This window comes from Dendropsophus ebraccatus, chromosome 3 (genome assembly GCF_027789765.1).
Source record: "Dendropsophus ebraccatus isolate aDenEbr1 chromosome 3, aDenEbr1.pat, whole genome shotgun sequence".
Lineage (NCBI taxonomy): Eukaryota > Metazoa > Chordata > Amphibia > Anura > Hylidae > Dendropsophus > Dendropsophus ebraccatus.
In genome coordinates this window covers 72613397-72629578 of record NC_091456.1, presented here as the reverse complement: position 1 = coordinate 72629578, position 16182 = coordinate 72613397, and the positions used below count along the sequence as shown (strand labels likewise).

At 46.7% G+C, this 16182-nt stretch overlaps 1 protein-coding gene across 4 annotated transcripts in view; it reads right to left on the bottom strand.

Annotated features, from left to right (window-relative positions):
- The window catches only part of PLAA (phospholipase A2 activating protein), a 54722-nt gene that overhangs the window by 30470 nt on the left and 8070 nt on the right, over positions 1-16182 (bottom strand). For 2 of the 4 annotated variants that reach the window (XM_069961989.1, XM_069961988.1), the window contains exon 2: positions 11533-11688. The exons of 1 other annotated variant lie outside the window; for it this stretch is intronic. Coding sequence is in view for 1 of the 3 variants with exons in the window: in XM_069961992.1 (XP_069818093.1) it covers positions 1-149 (149 nt within the window). In the remaining 2 variants the exon portion in view is untranslated. Of the gene's footprint in view, positions 205-11532; positions 11689-16182 lie in introns of those variants that run through there. One more of the 4 variants, XM_069961992.1, reaches the window with a different exon arrangement.

Sequence of the window (16182 nt, the reverse complement as noted above, 5' to 3'; positions counted from 1 at the left end):
CTGTCCGGCACCCACAGGCGCGCGCTCCTGTCACGTGATACGGACACGAAGCCCTCACCCGGCCACAGCGGGCATTGGACCAGCCCACGGACATCCAGTTCGTGCCCGGGGACGGAGCAGCGCAGCCGGTAACAGCCGGCCTCCGCCATGACACAGCAACAGCCGCACACAGCACGGAAATGATGCGGCGGAGCACAAAACACGGGGCACCAGGGGAAGTGACGGCACAGACTCTGCCCTCCTGGAGGTGGGAAGGGAGGCTGCGGGTGTCCGGGCGCTGCTTACCGCGCTATGGAGGAGGAGGACCGCGCAGGAGGCTGAGATACTAGTGACGGCTCCGGTCACTGCCCCGGACTTCTGCCCCTCTATAGCCCATCATAGTGCATAGCCCTTCAGTGCTGCTCTATCCTCCTCTATAGCCCATCAGTGCTGCTCTATCCTCCTCTATAGCCCATCAGTGCTGCTCTATCCTCCTCTATAGCCCATCAGTGCTGCTCTATCCTCCTCTATAGCCCATCATAGTGCATAGCCCATCAGTACTGCTCTATCCTCTATAGCCCATCATAGTGCATAGCCCATCAGTGCTGCTCTATCCTCCTCTATAGCCCATCATAGTGCATAGCCCTTCAGTGCTGCTCTATCCTCCTCTATAGCCTATCAGTGCTGCTCTATCCTCCTCTATAGCCCGTCAGTGCTGCTCTATCCTCCTCTATAGCCCATCATAGTGCTGCTCTATCCTCCTCTATAGCCCATCAGTGCTGCTCTATCCTCCTCTATAGCCCATCATAGTGCATATCCCATCATAGTGCATTATACTCCAGTGCTGCTCTATCCTCCTCTATAGCCCATCAGTGCTGCTCTATCCTCCTCTATAGCCCATCAGTGCTGCTCTATCCTCCTCTATAGCCCATCATAGTGCTGCTCTATCCTCCTCTATAGCCCATCAGTGCTGCTCTATCCTCCTCTATAGCCCATCATAGTGCATATCCCATCATAGTGCATTATACTCCAGTGCTGCTCTATCCTCCTCTATAGCCCATCAGTGCTGCTCTATCCTCCTCTATAGCCCATCAGTGCTGCTCTATCCTCCTCTATAGCCCATCATAGTGCATAGCCCATCAGCGCTGCTCTATCCTCCTCTATAGCCCATCAGTGCTGCTCTATCCTCCTCAGTAGCCCATCAGTGCTGCTCTATCCTCCTCTATAGCCCATCAGTGCTGCTCTATCCTCCTCTATAGCCCATCATAGTGCATATCCCATCATAGTGCATTATACTCCAGTGCTGCTCTATCCTCCTCTATAGCCCATCATAGTGCATAGCCCATCAGTGCTGCTCTATCCTCCTCTATAGCCCATCAGTGCTGCTCTATCCTCCTCTATAGCCCATCATAGTGCATAGCCCATCAGTGCTGCTCTATCCTCCTCTATAGCCCATCATAGTGCATAGCCCTTCAGTGCTGCTCTATCCTCCTCTATAGCCCATCAGTGCTGCTCTATCCTCCTCAGTAGCCCATCAGTGCTGCTCTATCCTCCTCTATAGCCCATCAGTGCTGCTCTATCCTCCTCTATAGCCCATCATAGTGCATATCCCATCATAGTGCATTATACTCCAGTGCTGCTCTATCCTCCTCTATAGCCCATCATAGTGCATAGCCCATCAGTGCTGCTCTATACTCCTCTATAGCCCATCAGTGCTGCTCTATCCTCCTCTATAGCCCATCATAGTGCATAGCCCATCAGTGCTGCTCTATCCTCCTCTATAGCCCATCATAGTGCATAGCCCATCAGTGCTGCTCTATCCTCCTCTATAGCCCATCATAGTGCATAGCCCTTCAGTACTGCTCTATCCTCCTCTATAGCCCATCAGTGCTGCTCTATCCTCCTAAGTAGCCCATCAGTGCTGCTCTATCCTCCTCTATAGCCCATCAGTGCTGCTCTATCCTCCTCTATAGCCCATCATAGTGCATATCCCATCATAGTGCATTATACTCCAGTGCTGCTCTATCCTCCTCTATAGCCCATCATAGTGCATAGCCCATCAGTGCTGCTCTATCCTCCTCTATAGCCCATCAGTGCTGCTCTATCCTCCTCTATAGCCCATCATAGTGCATAGCCCATCAGTGCTGCTCTATCCTCCTCTATAGCCCATCATAGTGCATAGCCCATCAGTGCTGCTCTATCCTCCTCTATAGCCCATCATAGTGCGTAGCCCATCAGTACTGCTCTATCCTCCTCTATAGCCCATCATATTGCATAGCCCATCAGTGCTGCTCTATCCTCCTCTATAGCCCATCATAGTGCATATCCCATCATAGTGCATTATACTCCAGTGCTGCTCTATCCTCCTCTATAGCCCATCATAGTGCATAGCCCATCAGTGCTGCTCTATCCTCCTCTATAGCCCATCATAGTGCATAGCCCATCAGTGCTGCTCTATCCTCCTCTATAGCCCATCATAGTGCATAGCCCATCAGTGCTGCTCTATCCTCCTCTATAGCCCATCATAGTGCATAGCCCATCAGTGCTGCTCTATCCTCCTCTATAGCCCATCATAGTGCGTAGCCCATCAGTACTGCTCTATCCTCTATAGCCCATCATAGTGCATAGCCCATCATAGTGCATTATACTCCAGTGCTGCTCTATCCTCCTCTATAGCCCATCATAGTGCATAGCCCATCAGTGCTGCTCTATCCTCCTCTATAGCACATCATAGTGCGTAGCCCATCATAGTGCATTATACTCCAGTGCTGCTCTATCCTCCTCTATAGCCCATCATAGTGCATAGCCCATCAGTGCTGCTCTATCCTCCTCTATAGCCCATCAGTGCTGCTCTATCCTCCTCTATAGCCCATCATAGTGCATATCCCATCATAGTGCATTATACTCCAGTGCTGCTCTATCCTCCTCTATAGCCCATCATAGTGCATAGCCCATCAGTGCTGCTCTATCCTCCTCTATAGCCCATCATAGTGCATTATACTCCAGTGCTGCTCTATCCTCCTCTATAGCCCATCATAGTGCTTAGCCCATCAGTGCTGCTCTTTTCCCTTCTATAGTGCATCAGTGCTGCTCTCTCCTCCTCTATAGCCCATCAGTGCTGCTCTATCCTCCTCTATAGCCCATCATAGTGCATAGCCCATCAGCGCTGCTCTATCCTCCTCTATAGCCCATCAGTGCTGCTCTATCCTCCTCTATAGCCCATAATAGTGCATAGCCCATCAGTGCTGCTCTATCCTCCTCTATAGCCCATCATAGTGCATAGCCCATCAGTGCTGCTCTATCCTCCTCTATAGCCCATCAGTGCTGCTCTATCCTCCTCTATAGCCCATCATAGTGCATAGCCAATCAGTGCTGCTCTATCCTCCTCTATAGCCCATCAGTGCTGCTCTATCCTCCTCTATAGACCATCATAGTGCATAGCCCATCAGTACTGCTCTATCCTCCTCTATAGCCCATCATAGTGCATAGCCCATCAGTGCTGCTCTATCCTCCTCTATAGCCCATCAGTGCTGCTCTATCCTCCTCTATAGCCCATCATAGTGCATAGCCCATCAGTACTGCTCTACCCTCCTCTATAGCCCATCATAGTGCATAGCCCATCAGTACTGCTCTATCCTCCTCTATAGCCCATCATTGTGCATAGCCCATCAGTGCTGCTCTATCCTCCTCTATAGCCCATTATAGTGCATAGCCCATCAGTACTGCTCTATCCTCCTCTATAGCCCATCATAGTGCATAGCCCATCAGTGCTGCTCTATCCTCCTGCATAGCCCATCAGTGCTGCTCTATCCTCCTCTATAGCCCATCATAGTGCATAGCCCATCAGTGCTGCTCTATCCTCCTCTATAGCCCATCATAGTGCATAGCCCATCAGTGCTGCTCTATCCTCCTCTATAGCCCATCATAGTGCATAGCCCATCAGTGCTGCTCTATCCTCTATAGCCCATCATAGTGCATAGCCCATCAGTGCTGCTCTATCCTCCTCTATAGCCCATCATAGTGCATAGCCCATCAGTGCTGCTCTATCCTCCTCTATAGCCCATCATAGTGCATAGCCCATCAGTGCTGCTCTTTGCCCTTCTATAGTGCATCAGTGCTGCTCTCTCCTCCTCTATAGCCCATCAGTGCTGCTCTATCCTCCTCTATAGCCCATCATATTGCATAGCCCATCAGTGCTGCTCTATCCTCCTCTATAGCCCATCAGTGCTGCTCTTTCCTCCTCTATAGCCCATCATAGTGCATAGCCCATCAGTGCTGCTCTATCCTCTTCTATAGCCCATCATAGTGCATAGCCCATGAGTGCTGCTCTATCCTCCTCTATAGCCCATCACTGCTGCTCTATCCTCCTCTATAGCCCATCATAGTGCATAGCCCATCAGTACTGCTCTATCCTCCTCTATAGCCCATCATAGTGCATAGCCCATCAGTGCTGCTCTATCCTCCTCTATAGCCCATCATAGTGCATAGCCCATCAGTGCTGCTCTATCCTCCTCTATAGCCCATCATAGTGCATAGCCCATCAGTGCTGCTCCATCCTCCTCTATAGCCCATCACAGTGCATAGCCCATCAGTGCTGCTCTATCCTCCTCTATAGCCCATCAGTGCTGCTCTATCCTCCTCTATAGCCCATCATAGTGCATAGCCCATCAGTGCTGCTCTATCCTCCTCTATAGCCCATCAGTGCTGCTCTATACTCCTCTATAGCCCATCATAGTGCATAGCCCATCAGTGCTGCTCTATCCTCCTCTATAGCCCATCAGTGCTGCTCTATCCTCCTCTATAGCCCATAATAGTGCATAGCCCATCAGTGCTGCTCTATCCTCCTCTATAGCCCATCATAGTGCATAGCCCATCAGTGCTGCTCTATCCTCCTCTATAGCCCATCATAGTGCATAGCCCATCAGTGCTGCTCTATCCTCCTCTATAGCCCATCATAGTGCATAGCCCATCAGTGCTGCTCTATCTTCCTCTATAGCCCATCATAGTGCATAACCCATCACAATGCATAGCCCATCAGTGCTGCTCTTTGCCCTTCTATAGTGCATCAGTGCTGCTCTCTCCTCCTCTATAGCCCATCAGTGCTGCTCTTTGCCCTTCTATAGTACATCGGTGCTGCTCTCTCCTCCTCTATAGTCCTGTATAGTCCAGTGCTGCTCTCTCCTCCTCTATAGTCCTGTGCTGCTCTCTCCTCCTCTATAGTCCTGTATAGTACAGTGCTGCTCTCTCCTCCTCTATAGTCCTGTATAGTCCAGTGCTGCTGTCTCCCCCTCTATAGTCCTGTATAGTCCAGTGCTGCTCTCTCCTCCTCTATAGTCCTGTGCTGCTCTCTCCTCCTCTATAGTCCTGTATACTCCACTGCTGCTCTCTCCCTCTCTATAGTCCTGTATAGTCCTGTGCTCTCTCTCCCCCTCTATAGTCCTGTATAGCCCAGTGCTGCTCTCTGCCCCTCTATAGTCCTTTATAGTCCAGTGCTGCTTTCTCCTCCTCTATAATCCTGTATAGTCCAGTGCTGCTCTCTCCCCCTCTATAGTCCAGTGCTGCTCTCTCCTCCTCTATAATCCTGTATACTCCAGTGCTGCTCTCTCCCCCTCTATAATCCTGTATACTCCAGTGCTGCTCTCTCCCCCTCTATAGTCCTGTGTAGCCCAGTGCTGCTCTCTCCTCCTCTATAGTCCTGTATAGTCCAGTGCTGCTCTCTCCTCCTCTATAGTCCTGTATAGTCCAGTGCTGCTCTCTTCCCCTCTATAGTCCTGTATAGACCAGTGCTGCTCTCTTCCCCTCTATAGTCCTGTATAGACCAGTGCTGCTCTCTCCTCCTCTATAGTCCTGTATAGTCCAGTGCTGCTCTCTCCTCCTCTATAGTCCTGTATAGTCCAGTGCTGCTCTCTCCTCCTCTATAGTCCTGTATAGTCCAGTGCTGCTCTCTCCCCCTCTATAGTCCTGTATAGTCCAGTCCTGTGTAGCCCAGTGCTGCTCTCTCCCTCTCTATAGTCCTGTATACTCCAGTGCTGCTCTCTCCCTTCTATAGGCCTGTATAGTGTAGTGCTGCTCTCTCCCTCTCTATAGTCCTGTATAGTCCAGTGCTGCTCTCTCCCCTCCATAGTCCTGTATACTCCAGTGCTGCTCTCTCCCTTCTATAGGCCTGTATAGTGTAGTGCTGCTCTCTCCCTCTCTATAGTCCTGTATAGTCCAGTGCTGCTCTCTTCCCTCTATAGTCCTGTATACTCCAGTGCTGCTCTCTCCCTTCTATAGGCCTGTATAGTGTAGTGCTGCTCTCTCCTCCTCTATAGTCCTGTATAGTGCAGTCCTGTATAGTCCAGTGCTGCTCTCTACCCCTCTATAGTCCTGTATAGTGCAGTGCTGCTCTCTCCTCCTCTATAGTCCTGTATAGTCCAGTGCTGCTCTCTCCCCCTCTATAGTCCTGTATAGTCCAGTGCTGCTCTCTCCCCCTCTATAGTCCAGTCCTGTGTAGCCCAGTGCTGCTCTCTCCCTCTCTATAGTCCTGTATAGTCCAGTGCTGCTCTCTCCCCTCTATAGTCCTGTATACTCCAGTGCTGCTCTCTCCCTTCTATAGGCCTGTATAGTGCAGTGCTGCTCTCTCCTCCTCCATAGTCCTGTATAGTCCAGTGCTGCTCTCTCCTCCTCCATAGTCCTGTATAGTTCTGTGCTGCTCTCTCCTCCTCCTATAGTCCTGTATAGTCCAGTGCTGCTCTCTCCCCCTCTATAGTCCTGTATACTCCAGTGCTGCTCTCTCCTCTATAGTCCTTTATAGCCCAGTGCTGCTCTCTGCCCCTCTATAGTCCTGTATAGTCCAGTGCTGCTCTCTTCTCCTCTATAGTCCTGTATAGTCCAGTGCTGCTCTCTCCCCCTCTATAGTCCTGTATAGCCCAGTGCTGCTCTCTCCTCCTCTATAGTCCTGTGCTGCTCTCTCCTCCTCATATAGTCCTGTATAGTCCACTGCTGCTCTCTCCCCCTCTATAGTCCTGTATACTCCTGTGCTGCTTTCTTCTCCTCTATAGTCCTGTATAATCCAGTGCTGCTCTCTCCTCCCCTATAGTCCTGTATAGTCCTGTGCTGCTCTCTCCACCTCTATAGTCCTGTGCTGCTCTCTCCTCCTCTATAGTCCTGTGCTGCTCTCTCCTCCTCTATAGTCCTGTATACTCCTGTGCTGCTCTCTCCTCCTCTATAGTCCTGTATAGTCCAGTGCTGCTCTCTCCTCCTCTATAGTCCTTTATAGCCCAGTGTTGCTCTCTGCCCCTCTATAGTCCTGTATAGTCCAGTGCTGCTCTCTCCTCCTATATAGTCCTGTATAGTCCAGTGCTGCTCTCTCCTCCTCTATAGTCCTGTATACTCCTGTGCTGCTCTCTCCCCCTCTATAGTCCTGTATACTCCGGTGCTGCTCTCTTCTCCTCTATAGTCCTGTATAGCCCAGTGCTGCTCTCTCCTCCTCTATAGTCCTTTATAGTCCTGTGCTGCTCTCTCCTCCTCCTATAGTCCTGTATAGCCCAGTCCTGCTCTCTCCCTCTCTATAGTCCTGTATAGCCCAGTGCTGCTCTCACCTTCTCTATAGTCCTGTATAGTCCAGTGCTGCTCTCACCTCCTCTATAGTCCTGTATAGCCCAGTGCTGCTCTCTCCTCCTCTATAGTCCTGTATAGTCCAGTGCTGCTCTCTACCCCTCTATAGTCCTGTATAGTCCAGTGCTGCTCTCTACCCCTCTATAGTCCTGTATAGTCCAGTGCTGCTCTCTACCCCTCTATAGTCCTGTATAGTCCAGTGCTGCTCTCTCCCTCTTTATAGTCCTGTGCTGTTTTCTCCTCCTCTATAGTCCTGTATACTCCTGTGCTGCTCTCTCCTCCTCTATAGTCCTGTGCTGCTCTCTCCTCCTCCTATTGTCCTGTATATCCCAGTGCTGCTCTCTCCCCCTCTATAGTCCTGTATACTCCTGTGCTGCTCTCTCCCCCTCTATAGTCCTGTATACTCCGGTGCTGCTCTCTTCTCCTTTATAGTCCTGTATAGTCCAGTGCTGCTCTCTCCTCCTGTATAGTCCTGTGCTGCTCTCTCCTCCTCTATAGTCCTTTATAGTCCTGTGCTGCTCTCTCCTCCTCCTATAGTCCTGTATAGCCCAGTGCTGCTCTCTCCTCCTCTATAGTCCTGTATAGTCTAGTGCTGCTCTCTCCCTCTCTATAGTCCTGTATAGTCCAGTCCTGCTCTCTCCCTCTCTATAGTTCTGTATAGTCCAGTGCTGCTCTCTTCTCCTCTATAGTCCTGTGCTGCTCTCTCCTCCTCTATAGTCCTGTGCTACTCTCTCCTCCTCTATAGTCCTGTGCTACTCTCTCCTCCTCTATAGTCCTGTGCTACTCTCTCCTCCTCTATACTCCTGTGCTGCTCTCTCCCCCTCTATAGTCCTGTATACTCTGGTGCTGCTCTCTTCTCCTCTATAGTCCTGTATAGTCCTGTGCTGCTTTCTCCTCCTCTATAGTCCTGTATACTCCTGTGCTGCTCTCTCCCCCTCTATAGTCCTGTATAGTCCTGTGCTGCTCTCTCCCCCTCTATAGTCCTGTATACTCCTGTGCTGCTCTCTCCTCCTTTATAGTCCTGTATAGTGCACTGCTGCTTTCTCCTCCTCTATAGTCTTGTATAGCCCAGTGCTGCTCTCTGATCCTCTATAATCCTGTATAGTCCAGTGCTGCTCTCTCCCCCTCTATAGTCCAGTGCTGCTCTCTCCTCCTCCTATAGTCCTGTATAGTCCTGTGCTGCTCTCTCCCCCTCTATAGTCCTGTATAGTCCCAGTGCTGCTCTTTCCCCCTCTATAGTCCAGTGCTGCTCTCTCCTCCTCTATAGTCCTATGCTGCTCTCTCCTCCTCCTATAGTCCTGTATAGTCCAGTGCTGCTCTCTCCTCCTCTATAGTCCTATGCTGCTCTCTCCTCCTCCTATAGTCCTGTATAGTCCAGTGCTGCTCTCTCCTCCTCTATAGTCCAGTGCTGCTTTCTCCTCCTCTATAGTCCTGTATAGTCCTGTGCTGCTCTTTCCTCCTCTATAGTCCTGTATAGTCCAGTGCTGCTTTCTCCTCCTCTATAGTCCTGTATAGTCCTGTGCTGCTCTTTCCTCCTCTATAGTCCTGTATAGTCCAGTGCTGCTTTCTCCTCCTCTATAGTCCTGTATAGTCCAGTGCTGCTCTCTCCTTCTCTATAGTCCTGTATAGTCCTGTGCTGCTCTTTCCTCCTCTATAGTCCTGTATAGTCCAGTGCTGCTCTCTCCTTCTCTATAGTCCTGTATAGTCCTGTGCTGCTCTTTCCTCCTCTATAGTCCTGTATAGTCCAGTGCTGCTCTCTCCTCCTCTATAGTCCTGTATATTCCAGTGCTGCTCTCTCCCCCTCTATAGTCCTGTATAGCCTAGTGCTGCTCTCTCCCCCTCTATAGTCCCAGTGCTGCTCTCTCCCCCTCTATAGTACTGCTCTCTCCTCCTCTATAGTCCTGTATAGTCCAGTGCTGCTTTCTCCTCCTCTATAGTCCTGTATACTTCTGTGCTGCTCTCTCCTTCTCTCTAGTCCTGTATAGTGCAGTGCTGCTCTCTCCCCCTCTATAGTACTGTTTAATCCAGTGCTGCTCTCTCCCTCTCTATAGTCGTGTATAGTCCAGTGCTGCTCTCTCCTATAGTCCAGTGCTGCTCTCTCCCTCTCTATAGTCCTGTATAGTCCACTGCTGCTCTCTCCCTCTCTATAACCCATTATAGTCCTGTGCTGCTCTCCGACCCTCTATAGCACAACTGCCATTAGTACTTAGTACAGCTACATTCTCTATACTTCAGCTATCACTGTACCCTAGTATCAGGTCCCTGATACAGTCACGAAGAGGATACTATATACTTATCAGTTTATACCTGTGTTGATTGTTCTAATAATAACTTACCATTTAATTTATATGTGGTCACTTTGTCTTTATTATATATATAATGTACAGAAATTATTTTATTCTCTGATACAAATAAATTAAAATCGCTTTTCCAATCTCCTGAATAGCTGTTATGTCTCCTCTCTCCTCCCTCCATGCTTTATTGACACCTGGAAGCTGAGTCCCAAGCAGGGTCAGGTATAGGAGGGAGGAGTAAGGAGGTGTAAGGGTATGTGCACACTATGAAAAAGAAGTGGAAACCTCAAGCAGATTCCTCTGTGCAGCCTTACTTGAAGTTCTACCTGTCCCATAGGCTAAATTCTATGTTCAGGGTAGCTTCACACACACCGTATCGCAGCGGATTTGCTGCTGACTTGATCTAAATAACTGAACACAGCATCAAATCTGCACGATCACATCTGCTGCGGATCCGGTGGGTTTGAAGGCAACCTTAGGCAGATTCCGCTATCCGCCCAAAGAATTACCATGTGAGTTCTTTCAGCGGTAGGTGGAATCTGCCTGCGAATATAATGGAGCCTATGGGAAGGGCGGAACTTCAAGCGGGACCACACAGCGGAATCTGCTTGAAGTTTCCAATTTTCTGTAGTGTGCAGATACCTTTACAGATTGCTGCACTTCAAAAGGTTAGAAAAGCATCTGTGTGTCTTCTTACTATATAACAAAAGCATCTTCTACATTCTGAAATCATAGACTGATATATAAAAGGTGCCAACAAATGCTGTTCGCATGTCTGCTGAGGCATGGTATGCCCTTCTTTTTGAAGGGAGGCCCTCAGGTCATTGGGGTTCTGGGGTACAGAGTTATGTGCCTTTACACAGCGATTCAGCTGATCCCATAGGTTTTCCATGGGATTCAGGTCTGGAAAAAGTGCAGGCCACTCCACTGGAGTTCCCCCAGTCTTGTGGTGTTTATGCAGAGACACAATGACTGGATTAATTAGGTTATTCAAGTAACCAAAAACCTGCTATTTAGCTTTGTTTCAGCCCTGGTGGTGAGAATGAAAACTACAAGATCTCAGGATAATTTTATAATATAGACAGAAAAATGGAAAATTAGAAAAAAAATGTCAAAAAATTCTTTAAAAATGTTTAACATTACATTATTTAAACAATAAGTCATTTTCTGATAACACATTCCCCTTTAAAACTAAGATATCCCTTTCATTCTTTGGTGATAACAGAAAGCTGCTGTAAAGTGATCTTAAGTAGAATTGTCTTAGTTGCCCCTAGCAACCAATCAGATTCCACCTTTCATTTTTCAAAGAATCTGTTAGGCTATGTTCACACGTAGCAAAACTAGCGGAATTCCGCGGCGGAATTGTCTGCCGCAGAATGCCATTAGCCTCCCTCTCATAATGGGAGTCTATGGGAGGCGCGTGCTGCTGCTCTCCCCGCGCTGAAGAATGAATATGTTCTTTCTTCAGCGCGGGGAGACGCTGTGAGAATAGCAGCTAACGGCATTCCGCGGCGGACAATTCAGCTAGTTTTGCTACGTGTGAATGGGGCCTTAGGAATGAAAAGTGGAAGTTGATTGGTTGCTAGGGGCAACTAAGACAATTCTACTTTACACCAGTTTGATAAACCTCCCCCCAGGTGTTTTAAAAATAAATCATACTCACACCTGCCTGGATTCCCTTTAACTGCCGTTCTGACAGCTTCCAGTCTTCACTGCTCACCACTGATGTGTCATCGCTGCAGCAGTGAATCATTTCTGTCAGCAATGGTCTGTGTGTCCATTACAGTGATGAGCGAACATCCTGATGTTCGGTACAGATCTCAATCATGAACATAAAAAAAAAAAAAATTATTGTGATCGGTTTGTGTTTGCCAAACATTCACAAACAAATAATGAACGTACAGTAGAAGCGTACGTTTTGGTCTACGCACATGCGTACAGATTATCAGGTGTAAATCGTAAATTACGCAGTTGTGTACATATTGCTTACCTTTCACTCTAGAGTTATGCACATGTGTACAGATTATCAGGCGTAAAGTGTAAATTATGCAGTGCCGTACATTTGAATATGTTCGTTATAACCATTCCGATCATACAAATTGTTTGTGATCGACGAACAATTAGCGCCATGTTTGTACGAACATGTTAGCTTATCACTATTTATTGCCTACATGGACAACATGTTACAGTAAGTGGTAAGTAGCAGGACAGGGAGCCGTGGGGATTGAGACAGGTGAGTATGCTTTGATTTAGGCCATTATTGGCAAGCCTAATGCTGCGTTTACATGGAACGATTATCATGCGAATTCGCACAATAACAATCAAATTCGAACGATAATCGTACGTGTAAACGCAGCAAACGATCAAGCGACGAGCGAGAAATCATTCACTTTGATCTTTGAACATGTTTTTGTTTCTATGTTATCTATACTATACTACTATATCTATATCTTAATGTGGCATCTGTGTACTACATCAGGCATCAGCTACACTTCAAACCACTGCGCTACAAATAGCTTTGTGATGCTTACTAACTCCTCCTCTTTTGTACAGCGCGACGGCGCTATGGGGATTCCACTTCTGTGTGCTGGACTGAAATACTACGGCCGCTATCAGCAGTGCGAGTCCTGAGATGCTTTCTGCTACTCGGCCTGTTTAAAGACAAGCTGTGTCTTTGTTTCAAAATACTGTTGTTGACTATAATCACGGGCTAAATACTGTATGGCTAAACGTTTGTTTTTATTCTTGTCCATTAATGCTATTAGTGACATTTTAGTCTTATGTTCCTTTGTCTTCCCCCCTCCCCCTCCCTTTGGAAAGGGGTGTGTTTGGCGGGCTTTTTCCCTTTTTAAACTGCACACTTACCAGACTGTACATGCTGCACTGTTCTGATGAAGGGAGAATGTTAAAACTCCTGAAACGCGTAAACTTTGTGCTCTCACAATAAATTATTACATTGATTTAATTTCCTGGCTATTTTTGGACTTTTGGGACAGCGCTAACTTGTGAGTACTTTTCTTTTTAAATTTTTGCCTACTCTGTCACACGGGCCCCATTTTTTTGGGAGAATCCCGTTCCTGGTACCTGTGGCTTGCAGTCCCTTATCCTGTCCAGCACCAGACTCACACTGGTTCTCAACTACCCCATCGGGGTGATATGCACATAGCCCAAGGGGCTTGAAGGTGAGACACAAGGCGCCGGCGGTGAGACACAAGGCGCCGGCGCCCTTGTTTTTTCTTGTTTTTATTTAGTTTATGTTCTCAAATCGTCATTGGTCGTTCGCAAAAAAATTGCAGATCGTTCCGTGTAAACAGTCGTTTACCGATTTAACCTATGTGTGAAATAGGCTTAAGCGATCGCAAAATGATTTTCCGTACGATATATTGTTCCGTCTAAATGCTGATCATTATAAAAAAAAATCGTTACTTCAAAATTGTTAATCGTACGATCAGGCAAATTATCGCTCTGTGTAAACGCAGCATAAGGCTAGGTTCACACTATGTAACTGAGCGGCTGTATTTTTTATGCGGCTGTAAATGTGCGGATGAAACTACGGCCGTGGGAAAAAATAGACATGCGGCTCAAAACATACGGTCATTTACTTGGAAATCTGGTTCAACTAAAAATAACAAATAAAATCTTAGGAAAGTGATGCAAACACCTCTGGATGCATCTGGGAAAGCAGGGAACACAGTTTACATGAATTGCTAAAACCGGGGTTTGCGATCCTCTGCACTAATGCCGATGTCTCTCATGGTTAATCTATTAAAATAATAAAACACATTTTCGTTGTAATAAAGTGCCTTTCGTTGTTCAATAATTAAATTTAAACTAATCCATCATTTTGCAATTAAATATACTGTTAAAATAAATATATATATATATATAAATAAATGTATATTTATATATATTTTTTTACAGTATATTTAATTGCAAAATGATGGATTCGTTAGAATTAAATTATTGAACAACGAAACTGAATTTATTTAATCGAAAATGTGTTTTATTAATTAAATATTAATTAGTACAGGAAGCTCCATAAGCCGTTAATTCATATTGCCGGCAAAAGAGCATTCTGTACTAATCATCACTTTACTTTAATGAAAACATCAAATGTTTCTTCTAATTATGTTATCACAATAGCATTATTAGAAGAAACATTTAGAATTATATGTGCGCTCAGCTGATTGGCTGATCGGCTGAGCGCACATATAAAGAGCCGGTCCGCAGTACAGTGACTTCATTGTGCTGCGGACCAGCGAAGAGGACACATCGGGGTGAGTATAGAGCTCTCCCCACCCCCTCCCCAGCACTGCACCCCTCCCAGCAAGGAAGGGGGGGTCACTTAACCCCTTCCTTGCTGGGATGGGTGCAGTCTGACATCAGTCTGGCCCCCAAGGGGTTAAGGGGGATGCAATACATCCTCCCTTAACCCCTTGGGGGCCAGACTGTAAGCAGCGATCTGTAAAGATGCTGCATACTGTAAGGTGCACAACACCGCTCACAATGATGGGTGTTGTGCTCCTGTTTGTGTGTTTTTTGTGTGTTTCTCCCTTTTTGTTTTTCAGATATCGGTATCCTGGGGATTACGTCGGATTCCCTGGACTACGTCGATGACCAGCATTTTTTTTTTTTTTTATAAAATGGTCAATGACGGGTGTGGGGGTGTTTTTATTTGAATAAAAAAAAATTTTAACTTGTGTCTTGTCTTTATTTCTTTACTTTATAGTTTTAGTAGTGGAAGCCGTCTAATAGACGGAATCCATTACTAAGTTGGGGCCTAGTGTTAGCCGGTATAAAATGGCTAACACTAACCCCCTATTATTACCCCAGTACCCAATGCCACCAGGGGTACTGGGAAGAGCCGGGTGCCAGTGGTCCCAGAGCGTCAAAATTGGCGCTCCTGGACCGGGCGGCAGCAGGCTGGTAAGATTTAGGCTGGGGAGGGCCTAAACCAATGGCTCTTCCCACCCTGGTGTTACCAGGCTGCTGTCGTTTGGTTTTTAACCCGGCTGGTTATAAAAATAGGGGGGACCCTATGCAGGTTTTTTTTAAAATAAATAAATAAATTAAAAAACGCATAGGGTCCCCCCTATTTTTATAACCAGCCGGGTTAAAAACCAAACGACAGCAGCCTGGTAACACCAGGGTGGGAAGAGCCATTGGTTTAGGCCCTCCCCAGCCTAAATCTTACCAGCCTGCTGCCGCCCGGTCCAGGAGAGCCAATTTTGACGCTCCGGGACCACTGGCACCCGGCTCTTCCCAGTACCCCTGGTGGCATTGGGTACTGGGGTAATAATAGGGGGTTAGTGTTAGCTATTTTATACCGGCTAACACTAGGCCCCAACTTAGTAATGGATTCCATCTATTAGATGGCTTCCACTACTAAGTCTATAAAGTAAAGAAATAAAGACAAGACACAAGTTAAAAAAAATTTTTTATTCAAATAAAAACACCCCCACACCCCTCATTAACCATTTTATAAAAAAAAAAATAAAAAACACTGGTCATCGACGTAGTCCACGGAATCCGACGTAATCCCCAGGATACCGATATCTGAAAAACAAAAAGGGAGAAACACACAAAAAACACACAAACAGGAGCACAACACCCATCATTGTGAGCGGTGTTGTGCTCCATACAGTATGCAGCATCTTTACAGATCGCTGCTTACAGTCTGGCCCCCAAGGGGTTAAGGGAGGATGTATTCCTCTTCGCTGGTCCGCAGCACAATGAAGTCACTGTGCTGCGGACCCGCTAATTATATGTGCGCTGAGCCGATCAGCCAATCAGCTGAGCGCACATATAATTCTAAATGTTTCTTCTAATAATGCTATTGTGATAACATAATTAGAAGAAACATTTGATGTTTTCATTAAAGTAAAGTGATGATTAGTACAGAAAGCTCTATTGCCGGCAATATGAATTAGCGGCTTACTGGAGCTTCCTGTACTAATTAATATTTAATTAATAAAACACATTTTCGATGAAATAAATTCAGTTTTGTTGGTCAATAATTTAATTCTAACGAATCCATCATTGTGCAATTAAATATACTGTCAAAAAATAAATATATATAAATATACATTTATTTATATATCTATTTATTTTAACAGTATATTTAATTGCAAAATGATGGATTCGTTAGAATTAAATTATTGACCAACGAAAGGGACTTTATTACAAAGAAAATGTGTTTTATTAATTTAATATATTAACTATTAGTGGCATCGGCATTCGGCATCATTGCCGGCTATTTTTGAAGTACTCCGTACGGACCGCCTGTCAATCCACGGCCGCGTTTCCAGCCGCA